Source organism: Paraphaeosphaeria sporulosa, assembly GCF_001642045.1.
Source record: "Paraphaeosphaeria sporulosa strain AP3s5-JAC2a unplaced genomic scaffold CC84scaffold_12, whole genome shotgun sequence".
Classification (NCBI taxonomy): domain Eukaryota; kingdom Fungi; phylum Ascomycota; class Dothideomycetes; order Pleosporales; family Didymosphaeriaceae; genus Paraphaeosphaeria; species Paraphaeosphaeria sporulosa.
In genome coordinates this window covers 620,749-636,946 of record NW_017253371.1, presented here as the reverse complement: position 1 = coordinate 636,946, position 16,198 = coordinate 620,749, and the positions used below count along the sequence as shown (strand labels likewise).

Genomic DNA, 16,198 nt, shown 5'->3' with positions numbered 1-16,198 from the left:
TTGGCGGCGACTGCATGGCACATCACTGACGTCTTTTATGTTTCCTACAGCTGCCGACTCAATTTTCCTGTCCAGGCTACATCAAATGCCTCACTAGCGAGCCGAGCTGCCCAAATTCCCTCAGGACCTCAGGACTCCGAGCCGTGAAGAGCTATTACTTTCCTGGCAAGAACCTTGTCGAGACGCTTGGACCCGCACAAGAACCCGTGACCTGGATATGGCCACAGGGCGTGCAAGATGACTGACGATGCACCCACCCGTCGGCGGTTGCCACCGAGATCTCACTCGAGCTTTGCAACTCGTACCGCCACTGACGATGCGGAACGGCTCAACAGACGGGGTTCGATCTTACCAGCACCGTCACCTGGTGAAGAAACACCCCTGCTAGCAAGAGACGCTGGCTCTTCGACTGTGCCTGCCTACGATGGACCAACCGAGACTTCCCAGGAGAGCGATCATGCACTCGAGTCTATGCGTGATTGGTTGTCTAGACCGTTGCGCCTATTGCGCTCAAATTCTCCCAAGGCTGGTTCGAACGTACCTGGAGGCAAGCAGCATTCAGGAACAGATGCCGTGAAGCCTAGGCCCGGTGCCTTCCCACGACCTATCGGTGGTACTAGCAAGCTTGGGACATTTGCTGGTGTATTCGTTCCAACGACGCTGAATGTCCTCTCCATTCTGATGTTCCTGCGTTTTGGCTTTATCCTAGGACAAGCTGGTGTATTGGGCATGCTAGGTCAGTACTGTACTGAGACGAAAGTCTGGGTACCAACGGTCTGCACGTTGTATATCCTGGGGTAATACACAGTACTCAACCTCGTACAACCGGCTTATGCACTAGCTATCCGGGGGTAACACGCTGTACTCAGACTTTTGCGCTCCCTATGCTTTTGATCCGCCACTGACACCAATCAGGCATGCTCGTCGCTTGCTATGCAATTAATCTCTTAACGACAATGTCGATCAGCGCAATTGCCACAAATGGTACCGTTCGTGGCGGAGGTGCCTACTACCTAATCTCTCGATCATTGGGGCCCGAGTTCGGCGGTTCGATAGGTATCGTTTTCTACCTAGGTCTTGTTTTCAACACCAGTATGAATGCCGTTGGTCTTATAGACTGCTTTATAGAAAACTTCGGTGTCGAGTCTGGCAGCTGGTCCCCGATTATGCTGGAAGGCTTCAAGTGGCAGTTTCTGTGGGCGACCATAGTTTTGTTGGTCTGCACTTTGGTTTGCCTCGCAGGATCCGGCCTTTTTGCGCGATGTAGCAACGGCTTGCTATTCCTCCTGGTCGTCTCGATCGTCAGCATCCCACTTTCAGCGCTGGTTCTTCATCCTTTCTCCGATGCTAGGGAGGGAATCGAATTCACAGGGCTGAGCTTGCAGACCCTTCGGGAGAATCTTCTACCACACTTCACAAAAGGTGCTGATGGTAGCCAGGACAAGCACCATCGCGAGAACTGGAGTAATCTGTTCGGAATTTTGTTTCCTGCATGTAGTGGAATTTTTGCGTCGGTACTACCCCTTCAATCTGGGCCATTTGCTGACTTCTCGAAGCGGCGCCAGTATGTCTGGTGACTTGAAACACCCATCGAAGGTTCGCCGTCTCCTCCGTTTGCCTCTTTACTATCGCGCATTGATATTTTACCTAGGCTATACCTAAGGGCACGTTATATGGTCTAGGTTTGACATTTGTGTTCTACACTGTGGTGATTTTGGCTATGGCTGCGAGTATCACGCGTGAATCATTCATCTACAACACAAATGTCATACAGCTGACCAACATCTCTGGCGTCGTCATTCTTCTGGGAGAGTTCGCAACTTCCTCGTTTTCCGTTCTTATGGGTGTCATTGGCTCAGCAAAATTGCTACAAGCACTTGCTCGAGACCACTTACTGCCTGGGCTTTCGATCTTCGGCCAAGGCACAGCAAAGTCCGATGACCCGACCTACGCTATCATGATCACGTACCTGTTGGCGCAGCTCACAATGCTGTCAGACATCAACCAGATTGCCTCTTTTGTAACTATGACTGTATGCTGCTTCCACGGTCACTGTTGAACAAGAGGCTGACTGGACTTGGAACACAGTACCTAATGACCTTTCTGGTCACGAATCTAGCAACATTCGCGTTGAAGATTGGGAGCGCGCCAAACTTTCGCCCATCCTTCCACTTCTTCAATTGGCAAACAGCAGCGACCGGCGCGATCGTCTCCGGTGCTACCATGTTCTTCGTGGATGGAGTCTACGCTTCCGGGTGTGTCGCTTTGTTGATAGTCGTCTTCTTGCTCATCCACTATACAACTCCACCCAAACCATGGGGTGATGTCAGTCAAAGTTTGATCTATCATCAGGTACGAAAATACCTACTGCGTCTGCGCCAGGAGCATGTAAAGTTCTGGAGGCCTCAGATTCTGTTACTGGTCAATGATCCGAGGCGGCAGTACAAGCTCATCCAGTTTTGCAACTCATTGAAGAAAGGAGGACTCTTCGTGCTGGGCCATGTCATTATCTCACAAGACTTTGGTGCAGCTGTGCCAGAGGCCCGCCAACAGCAACAATCCTGGACCAAGTATATCGACTTTTCCAAGATCAAAGCATTCGTTAACATAACAATCTCGCCCATGGTCGAGTGGGGCGCAAGAAATCTTGTCCTCAGTGCTGGCCTCGGTGGCATGAGACCTAATGTCGTTGTGATGGGTTTCTACAACCTGGGTGAACTCCGTCAGTAAGTGACACTTGGCGCCTCTCAAAGTCCACTGATTGATCAATCCTCGCCAAAGGCTGATGAGGAACTAAGATCTTGCGCAGAAGGCTTTTGCTTGGTCATTGTTACTGACTTTACAGGTCCAAGCCACTTATCGATATACCTTCGCCGCAGCCGTCTAGGCCTGTAAGCAAGGCCACGAATCATCCACTTTCTCGCCAAGCCATCCAAGCACTTGCAAGGCGCAAACAAACTCCGGATAAGTTGTCTGGAATATTGCCAACCGATGCAATGAAACCCGAGAACGCCATCGGGATTCAAAGCTATGTAACGGTCGTGGAGGATCTTGTCCTCCGTCTTCAAATCAACGTCGCGCTTGCAAAAGGCTTCCACGAGTTGGAGGTGCCTAATCCTAAGCCTACGAAGAGCCAACAGCTGTTGAGTACACTCAGACTTGCTGATCTCGAGGAAGATGATCCGACCAAAAAGTATATCGATCTATGGCCCATTCAGATGTCCGCGGAGATTACTACTGCAGGTGAAGACCTATCTAGAAAGAATGTTCTCACAACGAACTTCGACACGTATACTCTCATTCTTCAGCTCGGATGTATATTACACACGGTGCCGTCGTGGAAGCGGACCTACAAACTCCGCGTCGCTGTGTTTGTCGAGTATGAGACCGACGTTGAGGAAGAACGTGTGCGAGTCACTACCCTGCTAAGGAATCTAAGGATCGAGGCGGAAGTACTTGTGTTCTGGCTGGCAAGTGGAAGCCTCAAGATGTACGAGATCATCGTGAATGGAAAGAACGGGAGCGACTTCAATGAAGCCGCGCAAGATGTCAATGATACCCTGGATGATGAAGAGTGGTGGGCAGACATTCAGAGACTCCGAAGCCCACAGGACATCACCGCCAGCCAAGAACTTATTCAGGCAAGCGACTTGCTGGAAGCAGTCGTGAATTGGCCGACTTCATCTTTCCAACACGGGAGGAGAGAGTCTAAACCGAAGCGGTTCGCAGAGCTGAAAAGGTTGCTACGCCGCACAAAGCGCAAAACGTCTGTGGGCGACCTTGAGAGGTCTGGCGCTACGATCGGTATGCACGCGCAGCGTTTACCCGCGGGGCTACTTCCGGACAGCGATAGTGAGGCATCAAGCTCCTCCGACGGGGCATTCGACGACTATCAGGAAGAAGCTGTCGATACCGGAAGTTCTGTTGGGATGGAAAATAGTCTCGACGAATACGACTTGGATGCCTCTGACAGTGATGACGAGGGTCGACCCTTAGGTTTGCTACAACGAGCGCAGACCACGACTGCCACCAAAAGCCTTCCATTCATTACCACCAAATTTGGTATACGGTGAGTTGCTCATCTCATCCTAATTTCGATTGACTGACTGCTCTGTAGAAAAGCTCTCTGGAAGGCACCGTCGCAGGAGGAGCGACCCACCGCAGATTCAGTGACACCGCTAAAGCCGCATCCCGATGCCACAACTTCGGATACCGCACTCCTGACGACCGGCAAGGTTGACGAAAGCTTATTCAATGGGCATGCAACTTTTCGAGAGACCCAACCTGTGCCTGTGCGACCACCACCCATCCGCCACCAGTCTCTGCCGAAGTTTACGTCCAATCCGACACCACGCACAGCAGTCGCACCCGAAGAAACGGCCGGACCCTCCATCATGTTTGTCGACACGCCTTCGCCCTCAGCCGCCCGAAAAAAAGACCCAATCGCATCCGCCGTAGCCTCGACGCACCTCTCCTCTCCTTCGTCGTCAACTGCACCACTACCACCCGCAGCCTCACAAGCCTCAGGTTACCCGCTGCACCAGTCCATACCACTCTCCTTTAATGACCTTCCGTGCCGCGCCCAGCATCTCATTCTCAACGAGCTCATCCGGCAACACTCAAATGACACAGCCGTGGTATTCACAACATTACCAAGTCCGGTGGAGGGCACGAGCGCGAGCGAGGCGGAGAGCGTCAAGTATATCAGTGATTTGGAGGTATTGTGCCAGGGGTTGCCGCCGTGCTTGCTGGTGCATAGCAATAGCATGACTGTGACGATGAACTTGTAGGGGAAGGAAAGGGGCGAGAGAGCGAGGGAAGCATTTCGTGGTCAGAGTAGATGCATTTGCATGGCGTTGATGGTGTCTTTATCCTGCGGCATGAGATTGAGAAGCATATGCATATGCATTCCTTGGAGATTTAGGTGACTTAGTTGACTTGCACAAGTAGCAGCAATTTATGGTGTCCAAGGGTTTGGATTTTCTTGAAGCTGTTCGGACACGAAAAGGCGCACAGAACGCGCTCACCTTTCGCATTATCAGAGCTTGACGGTGAAGCTTTCTGTAACTTGTATTTGCGGCATGACAGGTCGCTTGCCATAGGCGCGTGTGGAGATCCGTGCTCCGTGGAGTAACGGCATCGCAACCGTCTACTATGGCCAAATGCAAGTATGAACTGTGAGTATAACGGCAAAAATTATCATGGCGCACACCGGAGATCCTTCCAGACACATGTCCAAAAAAGTCACGATGATACAGGTGGCGAGACCTGCACAGGAACCAGCCGCGCGCTCCGAACGCGATTTTCTTCGCATGCAACGACACGCCGTATCCGTAATCCCCGTCAGCAACGCCGTAAGCACAGAACCCACGACAACCGCCACAATGGCGGCTGAGGATGAAACCACCTTGGGGCGAAGATAGGGCCTCATGAAGGATTCTTGGGAGTAGCGAGGCTCGAAAGGCACAGTCAGCTTTGTGGGATCTGCTGCCGAAAGCACGCCCTGCTCGACAGCTCACGGCGGCACGCCCGAAGCGCAAGGCTAAAACGGCATACACAAATACCACCAGAAGCTAAGGCGCCCTACAAAAAAAATCGAGCTGTCAAACCACAAAAGGTTTGAGCCGTCTATTGGATATTGTGTAGAACCAGCGCAGGGGCTTGGGGTACCTTTTGAAGGTGCGTCTAGCCGCATGGCTGGAGACGTTTGGTGCATTTTCTGGCTGCGAACTGCAAACGGGACGCCATGGCGGCTGAGACACGCAAGGCGGCCTCGGATTCACGTTGCACAGCTGCATGGCGCGATAGGCCGGCTGCACGGTAGAGACGTCGAGCGCGGCTACTTGCTCTCAGAGGCGCGGTCTGCGTGCACGCGTGCGAGTCGTTGCTCACCGTCTGATAGCAGCGTTTCTGCCATTGTGGTAGGTGGAGACATGGCTGTTGGTGGGCCCGAAGGTGTCCAAGTGGAGAGGACCGCGGTGCCACGACACGTCTTCCGGAGCCAGCGCCCTTGTGAGAGCTTGAAGCTGCCGTGCTGGGAACGAGCAACCGACTACATCCACGCCCTGTCTCGAAAAGTGCACGGCAGCAGGGTGCAGAGTATTGATTGGCGGTTGGGGGCATGGTGCTGACGTTGTTCCCAGGTTGCATGGTGTCGCGGCGTGGCAGCTTACCCAGAAGCAGGAGGAACAGCCAGGTACTAGCTACAGGTGCCGGCACCAGTACTGATCGCAAATATCGAACTCGGGAGACAGAGCCTTTGCAGCATCGTCGACGAGAAAACCAATACTGAGGCCAGTGGCTAGCGTTGCTATTCTTGCAGCGCTGCGCCCCGGGCCCTGGACAAAGCGATAGCGGCGATCAGGCACGTCCCAGGCCCGTCCCAGGCCTGAGGCGCAGGCCATTGGCCTCGTCAAAGCTTGGGGCTCCGATCGACCAGCATGCTCCCGCGATATGACGAAACGGTGAATAGGGGACGCTGGATGACACGGCGGAGAAGCGCCGTACTACCGTGGACGGCCGACAGGCAGCCTGGCAGCAATGGTCGGCCAGTTTGAGGCGACGCCACCGTGCAGGGGCGAGTCGCGACTAGCAGCTGAAAAGCGAAAAGCGTTTATGTGGAGAGAGCGCTGCTTGGCTGACCACTATAAAGAGAAACAATCAACACCGCTCTTTTGCTCCTCTCCCCTCTCCATTGCACCTTTGCGCACCCTACCTGCTCAGTGCACCCAATTGCTGCTTACATCACTGCCACGATCTTTCCCGCTTGATACCCTCCACAATCGTTAGACAGCAGCACCATGTGGTAAGCTAGCTGCCCCGCCGCGTCGCCAGCAGCTCCCAGCTGGCCGCAAACACACAACGACTAACGGGCAACGCAGCGGAATCTTTGGCTACATTAACTACCTGGTGGAGAAGGACCGCAAGTACATCCTCAACACACTCATCAATGGCAAGTGCCCCCGCCCTGGTGCCTTCCCAGCTCCAGCTCCCAGCAACACCCCGCTAACCCCCACCACAGGCCTCCAGCGTCTAGAGTACCGTGGCTACGACTCGGCCGGTCTCGCCATCGACGGAGACAAGAAGAACGAAGTCTTCGCCGTCAAGGAGGTCGGCAAGGTTGCCTCCCTCAAGAAGCTTGTTGAGGAGAGCAACTTCGACGAGTCCAAGGTCTTCGACTCGCACGCCGGTATTGCACACACCCGATGGGCCACCCACGGCCCGCCCTCGCGCATCAACTGCCACCCGCACAGGTATGTGGTATTATCAGCCGTCACAGCCCACTACCCGCCCCTAGGGTTGCGGCCGCCCGCCAGCTGAAACGGTTGGTCCGTAGATCGGCAGCCCTTGTAACCCCATATTCCGTCATATATTGTGCGCAGCGCTAACACGCGTCCTCACTTTAGGTCCGACCCGAACTGGGAGTTCTCAATTGTGCACAATGGCATCATCACAAACTACAAGGAGTTGAAGGTCCTGCTTGAGGGCAAGGGCTTCAAGTTCGAGACCGAGACCGACACCGAGGCCATCGCCAAGCTCGCCAAGTACATCTACGATGAGCACCCAGAGCTCAGCTTCGTCCAGCTGGCGAAGACCGTCATCAAGGAGCTCCAGGGCGCCTTCGGTCTGCTCATGAAGTCGGTGCACTTCCCCCATGAGGTCGTTGCGGCCCGTAAGGGTTCGCCTCTCGTCGTTGGTGTGCGGACACAGAAGAAGATGAAGGTTGACTTTGTCGACGTTGAGTATCAGGACGATGCCGCGCTCCCCGCTGAGCGTGCTTCCCAGAACGTTGCCCTGAAGAACGCAAACAGCCTGCTCGCACCCCCAGACAAGTCGCTCCTCCACCGCTCGCAATCGCGCGCTTTCCTCTCCGATGATGGCGTCCCCATGCCCACCGAGTTCTTCCTCTCCTCCGACCCCTCGTCCATCGTCGAACACACCAAGAAGGTGCTCTACCTTGAGGACGACGACATTGCCCACATCCACGAGGGCTCCCTCAACATCCACCGCCTCACCAAGGAGGACGGTGCCTCCAACGTTCGTGCCATCCAGACTCTTGAGATCGAGCTCCAGGAGATCATGAAGGGCCGCTTCGACCACTTCATGCAGAAGGAGATTTTCGAGCAGCCCGAGTCCGTCGTCAACGCCATGCGTGGACGTCTCGATCCGGAGAACAAGACCGTCACCCTCGGTGGTCTGCGTCAGTACATCACTACCATCAGGCGATGCCGCAGGATTATATTCATTGCTTGCGGTACATCGTACCACTCTTGCATGGCTGTCCGCGGTATCTTTGAGGAGCTCACTGAGATCCCAATCGCCGTCGAGCTTGCGTCCGACTTTTTGGACCGTGCCGCACCTGTTTTCCGTGACGATACCTGTGTGTTCGTCTCTCAGTCTGGTGAGACTGCTGACTCGCTGATGGCTCTCCGCTACTGCTTGGAGCGCGGTGCCCTCACTGTTGGTATCGTCAACTCCGTCGGTTCCTCCATCTCCCTCCTCACCCACTGCGGTGTACACATCAACGCCGGTCCCGAAATCGGTGTTGCCTCCACCAAAGCCTACACCTCGCAGTTCGTCTGCATGGTCATGTTCGCTCTCTCCTTGTCTGAGGACCGCGCGTCCAAGATCAAGAGGCGCGAGGAAATCATCGACGGTCTTACCAAGATCTCCGACCAGTTCAGGGAGGTGCTCAAGCTCGACCAGCCCATCAAGAAGCTCTGCGAGAGGTTCAAGGACCAAAAGTCTCTGCTCCTTCTCGGCCGTGGTTCTCAGCACGCCACTGCCCTCGAGGGTGCCTTGAAGATCAAGGAAATCTCCTACCTCCATTGCGAGGCTGTCATGTCCGGTGAGCTCAAGCACGGTGTGCTTGCTCTTGTCGACGAGAACCTCCCGATCGTCATGATCCTCACCCGTGACGGCATCTTCGCCAAGTCATTGAACGCCTACCAGCAGGTTATTGCTCGTGCCGGCCGACCCATCATCATTTGCAACGAGAACGACCCCGAGTTCCCAGCAGACAAGACCGACAAGATCGAGGTGCCCCAGCAGGTCGACTGCCTCCAGGGCCTCATCAACGTCATTCCTCTGCAGCTCATGTCCTACTGGATGGCTGTTGCTGAGGGCGTCAACGTTGACATGCCCCGTAACTTGGCCAAGTCGGTTACCGTCGAGTAGAGTATGATTGTTATGAGCACATTGTTATTGGCGTAATTAGAGGCTGCACACCGGGCTGGCTGGTCCGGGAATTGAACGATCTGTCTGGGTTGAATGCACGATTATATGGGTCAAAAGCTGTCTGGCTTGGATGGAAGGAAGGATTTGCGATATGATGTACGAGCTCTTTTGCTGCTGGCTTACTATTGGGCGAGATAGCAGATTGGAATATGAATCACGTATAATATGACTTGATCCTGGCAATTTGCAGTACGTGATCGTTTCATCTTCGGCATGCTCAAGTTACAAGATGCAGAGGCCAATATACACGGTGTCTGTCTTACGTGTGACAGGCCTTTGCTTCATAGACGATGTAGCTCTCGTTTAGTTCGTCACACCCTGTGCCGCGTAGAGTAAGACGAACGGAAGCGGTGGCTGCTCGCTTGGCTTGGCGGGGCTGATGTCGTAATGCAGGCGACCCTTGTCGAATACGCGGGGGCGGCGCTCGCCGTTGACTGTTCCTGCATTCTTTCCGGCAACACCCACTCATCACCCTTGACAACCGTCCTTTCCACGCCTCCTTAACCTTATAACGCTCGGTATATATTCATTTCATCGCGATGACTACACTAAAGGGCCCCGGCGAGGCGAAGACCTATGATGGTACGCAGGAACCCTACCCCACCGCCAAATGTCAGCGCTCGTACACCCCGCCGTGCCTGGAGCTTGTGAGCTTCGCGGAAAGCTGGAGCTTGTATTTAACTGGGGATTAGGATCTGGTCTGCGGATTGGTATCATTCACGCGCGCTGGAACACAAAGATCATCGATGCGCTGCTCGACGGGACGAAGAAGGCGCTGAAGGCCGCAGGGGTCAAAGACGAGAACATTGTCCTGCAGAGTGTGCCGGGGAGCTACGAGCTGCCGTATGCGGTGAAGCAGTATGTCCGCCTCCAGAAGCTCCTACTTTGTGTCTCTGTACCTTCTCCTCGGAGGCAGAGGACAGGAAGTCCCCCGGCCACCTTGCGCCCAGCTAACAATCCTTAGGCTCTACGCGGCCTCGCAAGCTCAAGCCTCCTCCTCCACCGTCATCGGTGCCGCTGCCGACCTCCTCGGCTCCGTCTCCGACCTCTCCACCGAGCCCTCCAAGCCCATCTCCTCCACGCTTTCTACGCCCTTCGACGCCATCATCGCCATCGGCGTGCTCATCAAGGGCGAGACCATGCACTTCGAGTACATTGCGGACGCGGTCAGCCACGGGCTCATGCGCGTGCAGCTGGATAACAACGTGCCGTTGATATTTGGGCTGTTGACGCTGCTGAGCGACGAGCAGGGGTTGCAGAGGGCGGGGATCGGAGGGGCGAGTGGTAAGGAGGGTCACAATCACGGGGAGGATTGGGGGAGTGCGGCGGTGGAGTTGGGGGTTAAGAGAAAGGGATGGGTGGAGGGGAAATATGTTGAATAGAGGACTGGGAGGATACCACTGAGGACGGAATATGTCGCAAATCAATTGCAATGTAGCAGGCTTTGCGAGATGCACGCCGCACGCTTTCTTGAGTGCATGTTCGTGCGTAGGAGCAGCGTCGCCAGATCGGGCACCCCGAGATCCTGTCCTCATACACGCCTGGTATCACTTGCGGGTCTCTACAAGCACCGTCTCCATGTCGAACATGCATGCCTATCCCGCAATGCGCGGCTCGGGCATCATTGAGGCTCTCGTGTCCCGGCTTTGGTAGTCGTCGCTGTGCTCACGTGAACATGCTAGAGGCGTAAATTTGCTATTCACATTGATGCGACGTGGACGGCCGCACGCGTAGACGCGCATTGCAAACCATTGTCGAAGTGTCTTGTGCGACGATGGGATCGGGTGCAAGCGCGAGAGGCGGGAAGCAAAAGGACGCAATGACGCAGCGGGCTGGTTAGGGCACGCAACACCTTGCAGCGGGCTGCAGGCTGACGAGGCGCTCAGGGTGAAGGGGCATCGTATACGCCAGCGGAGGTGAGTGTCAGCAGCGCGCAATCGACAGGCGGGCTCAGCGGCAGTATTGTCACAGAGAGCGGTGGTTGTTGGCGCAAGACTGGCTCTCACGCTCGCGCCTCCCCTTTCCCAAGGTTCCCTGCAAATCGGCTCTTGGCGCCCTCGCGACCTCATCTCTTTCACCACGGCATTCCGCCTGCCCGCACACCCACCAGAGCTCTGTTCGTGCGTGCTGTCCGCCACCGATCGCAGCGCCGCACCATCCCTTCCCATTATCCTTCTTTTCGCGGCGCCCGCACGTCTGTGTAGCCGCCCAGAGCCCGACACGCCTTCACCGCGTCCAACGCGCGTTGTCTTTATCCTGACAGCCGTCGAGGCGCCTCCGGCCACGCTGCCTGCTGCGACAGCCACCCACATCTCGAGCACACGTTGATGGGGCGCGCAATCCCGCTGATCCGCCCTGCCAGCCCACTTCGCGCGCCTCCGCTGCCAAAGCAGCACTAACACTCCGCATCATATTGACAGCAGCTATTGCGACGGCGCCGGCAGTGCCAGCGACAAAGCTGCGGTGCGCGGACTCGACAGTCCGTCTCCGCGACACGGCGTGGGAGGGGGGACGTCGATGGCCCGGGAGGAAGTCACGACACAGGCGAAACACACATATACACTCGACAGCCATGGCGCGCCGCGGAGCGATCTGCTAACAAGCTCGCGGTCTGACACCTCCGCCTCCAGCGTCGCCTCGTCGGTGTTTTCAGCATCTGGCGCCATGTCGTATCCTGGTCGCACCGCATCAGTACACGCTCTCACACCTTTGACGAGCTCAGACTCGTCCCCGCCTGGCAAGCTGCCTAGTCCGCGGTCTGCGAAGCCTCCGAGTGAGACGATGCACGCGACTGCTCCTTCACGCAACGCGCCGTCAAGCGCGCCCGTCAAGAATGGTGCCGATACCATAACGCCTGTGCATACGCCGCCAGAGACGAGAAAATCGATATTCCCTGCAGACGGGATTCTGGGCTCGAAAAGGCTTTACGATCCTTCGCTAGACCCCAAGCTGGATAAGAAGGATAAACAAAAATACAAAGCGAAATATGCGCCGATAAAACAACTGGTACGTTGACGGATACACACATACCCCAGAGATGGGTCGTCCTGCGACGCTAAGGCTAACGTGACTTGTGTTGCAGGACGACCCATCTGAGATACCGGATCCGCGCCTGGTTATTGCGGGGTATGCTGTTGGCCAATATCGCATCAAGACTGCCCCAGGCAGCGCATCGCCAAAGTCGAAACTGCGCATGGCGCCCAAGACTCTCAAGCCTTACTCTTTCGACGAGCGGACCTCATGCGGGCCTGGACCGGCCACACAAGTCGTCATCACTGGGTTTGACCAATTGACCACCGACGCCCAACTCCGGGCTTTTGGTTCATCCTTTGGTGAGGTTGAGTCAATAAACAACAGGGTCCACCCAAACACTGGTAGCCCTCTTGGAATATGCCTCGTCAAGTTTCGCGACGGTCCAGCGCCACGGGGTGGACAGGCTGTGAAAGCTTCGGACTCGGCGAAGAAGGCAGAGGAAAGAGGGAACAATGAGCGCATTGGCATGTCGCGGGTCCGTGTATTTCGCGATCGAGAAGGTCTGAGGGCCAAACGACTGGTCCACATGATCATGAAGAAAGAAGACGACAAGCGCAAGGCGGCTATTGCTGCGCAGTCCGCAACCGCAACCCCCGCGACACCTACCGCAACATCGTTTGATTTGCCAGCAAACGTCCCGAAAGGCCCTTCCGGAAAAGGCGCGCGTCCTCCCCCTCCAGCGCGTGAGACACTCTCTCGAAAAGCGCAATTGTCACATCTTATCGAACGAGAGCCGATAAAACCGAAGTTGAAGCGGAGACCATACATATTTATCGCGCACCAATACGTTCCAGTTCTTAGTACGACGATCGAACATCTAAGGAAACGGTTAAAGGCCTTCCGTATGCAAGAAGTACGGTGTGACCAGACGGGATACTATGTGGTCTTCGAGGAGTCGAAATGGGGTGAAGATGAGACCGTGAGGTGCTATAAGCAGTTTCACATGACACCTCTGTTCACCTACGTTATGAATATGGAATGCAACCAATATGGTGACCCCAACTACGAACGAAGCCCGAGCCCGGAGCGCGTTGTGGCTATCAAGAAACGGAAAGCCGAGGACGATAGAGCAGCGCGTGAAGAAGCGGAAGATTTGGAATATGACAAGCAACAGCGAGCGTTGGCTCTGGATCCAGTTGCTGCTGCTCTGGAGATTCTGAAGCAAGAGCTGCAGGAAAGGCTGGTGGGTGAGGTCAAGACACGAATTGCGGGCCCGCAGTTGCTGAAGCTCATGGCCCCGGAACGACATATTGAAAAACGCCGGAGGTTGAATATCTCAGACCCACACGTCAAGGAAGAGACAATTCGACCCTCTTCTATGTTGCTTCCCGCTATGGACGCTTCGGCCCTGGCACCAAAGTCGCGAACTGCCGCGCTCAGAGGTCGCGGTCGAAAAGCCCTTGGTCCACGTGATCACAATCGCGACCGGGGCGGTAGAAAACCGCTCCGTCCGGTTGACGTGTTTGTCGACGAGCGTAGGAAAGCAACTCATAAACCGCGCCGTGAAGTACACCGGAATCCCTACCAGAAGTTGTTGGAAATGGACATGGACGAATCGGACGACGAAGGCCGAAGCTCTATCAACCGCGGCACCGAAGAGCAGGAGAGCCGACCCATCAGCCGTGCTGCAACCTCAGATATCGAAGACGACGACGAGGAAGATTCCGCTAGAAGTCGACGCTTCAAGAGACGGCGAGTCGAGGCAGGCTGGGGCTTGGAAGATAGCGACGATGAGATGATGGACGACAGCCACGCCCGCAGTCTTCTTGCGCACTGTATCCATAAGGATCCCGAACAGATGGCAGAGAAAGAGCTCGAACAGGTGCTCGCAATTTTGCCTCGTTCCTCGCCCATATGGAAGAAGGCAGACAAGGCTCTGAGAGGCTTCAAGCGGTTACGGAAGATCGAACAAGAAGCGGACGCCATCTTCGGAGTGGAGCCAAGTCTCGATGAGAAGTTTGAGCCGGAAGTCATCATTACACAAGACGAGGATGAGGCTGCCAAGCCTATTCAGACGACAGAAGTGGCTGAACCCGCTAAAGCGACTAAGAAGAAGAGCGTCGCGAAACCGAAGAAAAAGACCAAGAATCAACTGGAGGAGGACGCCAAAACTGCACAAGTCACGGTCTCTGAAGTGGTCGAGCCTGCTGAAGAGGACATTGTTCTACCTGAAGTCGCCGAGCCCACGCCTGTTGTTGCCAAGGCTGAAGTGGAGGAGACGCCAGAAGAGGAGGAGCGTGATGGCGTGTACTGGGGTGTATCCGCTGTCGAACCGCGACGAACCGTTCAAGATGACTCCAGTGTGGTCATGGACATTGATGGCTGGCAGCATCTGGTGAAGGACGAAGAGGATTTGCTGCTTCTTAAGACCGCCTTGGACAAGATCGTTCCAGCCAATATCGGAGATGCAAACTCGTGGGCATGGAAGCAAAAGTCTATCAAACACCTCAACCGTCCAGGAGAAGAAGGTGTTTCTCGATCGGAGACCAAGATCACCGGTTACTTCGTACCGAACAAGACAGGTGCTGCCAGGACTGAAGGGGTGCTTAAGATCAAAGAGTCGGAGAAGTCGAAGTACCTGCCTCATCGTCTCCGTGTAATGAGGGAACGTGAAGAACGCCAGCGCCAAGCCCAGCAAGAAGACCGTACCGGTACCACAGTCGTCGAAGGCTTCCGATTCCAGACTGGTGGCGCCAAGGCAGCTACAACTGTCAACTCCCGCGCCAACCGTGCCAACAATCGTCGTCTCGTGAATGATATCAGCATCTCCAAGAACATGTCTGGTGCTGAAGGCGATGCCTTGCGCTTCAACCAGCTCAAGAAGCGGAAGAAGCTCGTCAAATTTGACCGATCTGCGATCCACAACTGGGGGCTGTACGCCCAGGAGCACATCGCCGCCAACGACATGATCATCGAGTACGTTGGTGAGAAAGTACGGCAACGCGTGGCAGATTTGCGCGAGGCTCGGTACGACCAGCAGGGCGTGGGATCAAGCTACTTGTTCCGTATCGACGAGGATACGGTTATCGACGCGACCAAGATGGGTGGCATTGCTCGTTTCATCAATCACAGCTGTACGCCGAACTGCACGGCTAAGATCATCCGCGTGGAGGGCACGAAGCGAATTGTCATCTATGCCCTGCGAGACATTGGCCAAGGTATGTCCTATCACTTCAACCCTTCCTCCCGCGTAATACTCGCTAACGAACCCTAGACGAAGAGCTCACCTATGACTACAAATTCGAGCGCGAACTCGACGCCACCGACCGTATCCCCTGTCTCTGCGGCTCCGTCGGCTGCAAGGGCTTCCTTAATTAAGCTCCGCCTCTCTGCACATCTCTCTCCACCTCGTACGTTTCAACATCCAGACTCATCGGCGCCTAGCCCACCAGACCGCGCTGTTTCAACATCATTCATCATTTTCGCATTTACTCCAACGTGGGGCGGGGCACTCGACCTCGGCCGCCTTGACGCGCGGCCCAACAGCACAGGCCAGAATCTTGCATGCATCCGGAGTTCTGATATCATCTTTGTTTGCTTTTGAAAGGCTTTTGCGAACCATCATCTCAGCGTTGGAATGGAATGAAAAGGGGGTTCAATATTCATTCGAGCAAGGGGGCTGAAAAAGCGCCTTTGGCAGCGCCGGGTTTTCCATATGTGGAAGGTATTGGCTCGCCATGTTCGACTGTGTGCCGTGAGAGGCACAACGTGTGTTATAGTGTATCGTTTTATCTATTTGCGAGATGGGAGGTAGATGGGTAGAGGTGAAGGAGAGAGAGAAACTGCCCAGTGTGGGCGAGTGATAGGTAATTGAGAGTGAAATTTGAAGTCTGTGGCTGATCTCACCGACCAGAGACTTTACAGTGTTCATGATGTAACTGAAAGCAATTGAAGTATTGGGTATACAGCAGCGTCCCCCGCACACCCT

General features: G+C 55.1%; 5 protein-coding genes across 5 annotated transcripts; 4 read left to right on the top strand and 1 right to left on the bottom strand.

The window, feature by feature from the left end:
* Nucleotides 1-748: 748 nt before the first annotated feature.
* Nucleotides 749-4,860, top strand: CC84DRAFT_307913 (uncharacterized protein). The gene is made up of 6 exons (XM_018185813.1): nt 749-1,510; nt 1,557-1,596; nt 1,652-2,032; nt 2,089-2,726; nt 2,846-4,069; nt 4,118-4,860. Exons 1-6 carry the CDS (start codon nt 918-920, stop codon nt 4,788-4,790), a joined length of 3,549 nt encoding a protein of 1,182 aa, XP_018030882.1. The 5' UTR covers nt 749-917; the 3' UTR covers nt 4,791-4,860.
* Nucleotides 4,861-5,685: 825 nt separating this feature from the next.
* On the bottom strand, nt 5,686-6,150 carry CC84DRAFT_1180524 (uncharacterized protein; the record flags this gene model as incomplete). The annotated part of the gene is made up of 1 exon (XM_018180481.1): nt 5,686-6,150. One exon carries the CDS (start codon nt 6,148-6,150, stop codon nt 5,686-5,688), a length of 465 nt encoding a protein of 154 aa, XP_018030881.1.
* Nucleotides 6,151-6,800: 650 nt separating this feature from the next.
* Nucleotides 6,801-9,177, top strand: CC84DRAFT_1222020 (glucosamine-fructose-6-phosphate aminotransferase; the record flags this gene model as incomplete). Its single annotated transcript, XM_018183321.1, has 4 exons — nt 6,801-6,805; nt 6,882-6,970; nt 7,022-7,253; nt 7,407-9,177. 4 exons carry the CDS (start codon nt 6,801-6,803, stop codon nt 9,175-9,177), a joined length of 2,097 nt encoding a protein of 698 aa, XP_018030880.1.
* A 549-nt stretch (nt 9,178-9,726) lies between these two features.
* On the top strand, nt 9,727-10,795 carry CC84DRAFT_1155401 (6,7-dimethyl-8-ribityllumazine synthase). The gene is made up of 3 exons (XM_018176933.1): nt 9,727-9,819; nt 9,930-10,095; nt 10,202-10,795. The coding sequence occupies exons 1-3, from the start codon at nt 9,777-9,779 to the stop codon at nt 10,617-10,619; spliced, it is 627 nt and encodes a 208-aa protein (XP_018030879.1). The 5' UTR covers nt 9,727-9,776; the 3' UTR covers nt 10,620-10,795.
* A 1,106-nt stretch (nt 10,796-11,901) lies between these two features.
* Nucleotides 11,902-15,588, top strand: CC84DRAFT_1180521 (uncharacterized protein; the record flags this gene model as incomplete). Its single annotated transcript, XM_018180480.1, has 3 exons — nt 11,902-12,243; nt 12,320-15,428; nt 15,485-15,588. 3 exons carry the CDS (start codon nt 11,902-11,904, stop codon nt 15,586-15,588), a joined length of 3,555 nt encoding a protein of 1,184 aa, XP_018030878.1.
* Between the last annotated feature and the right edge of the window lie 610 nt (nt 15,589-16,198).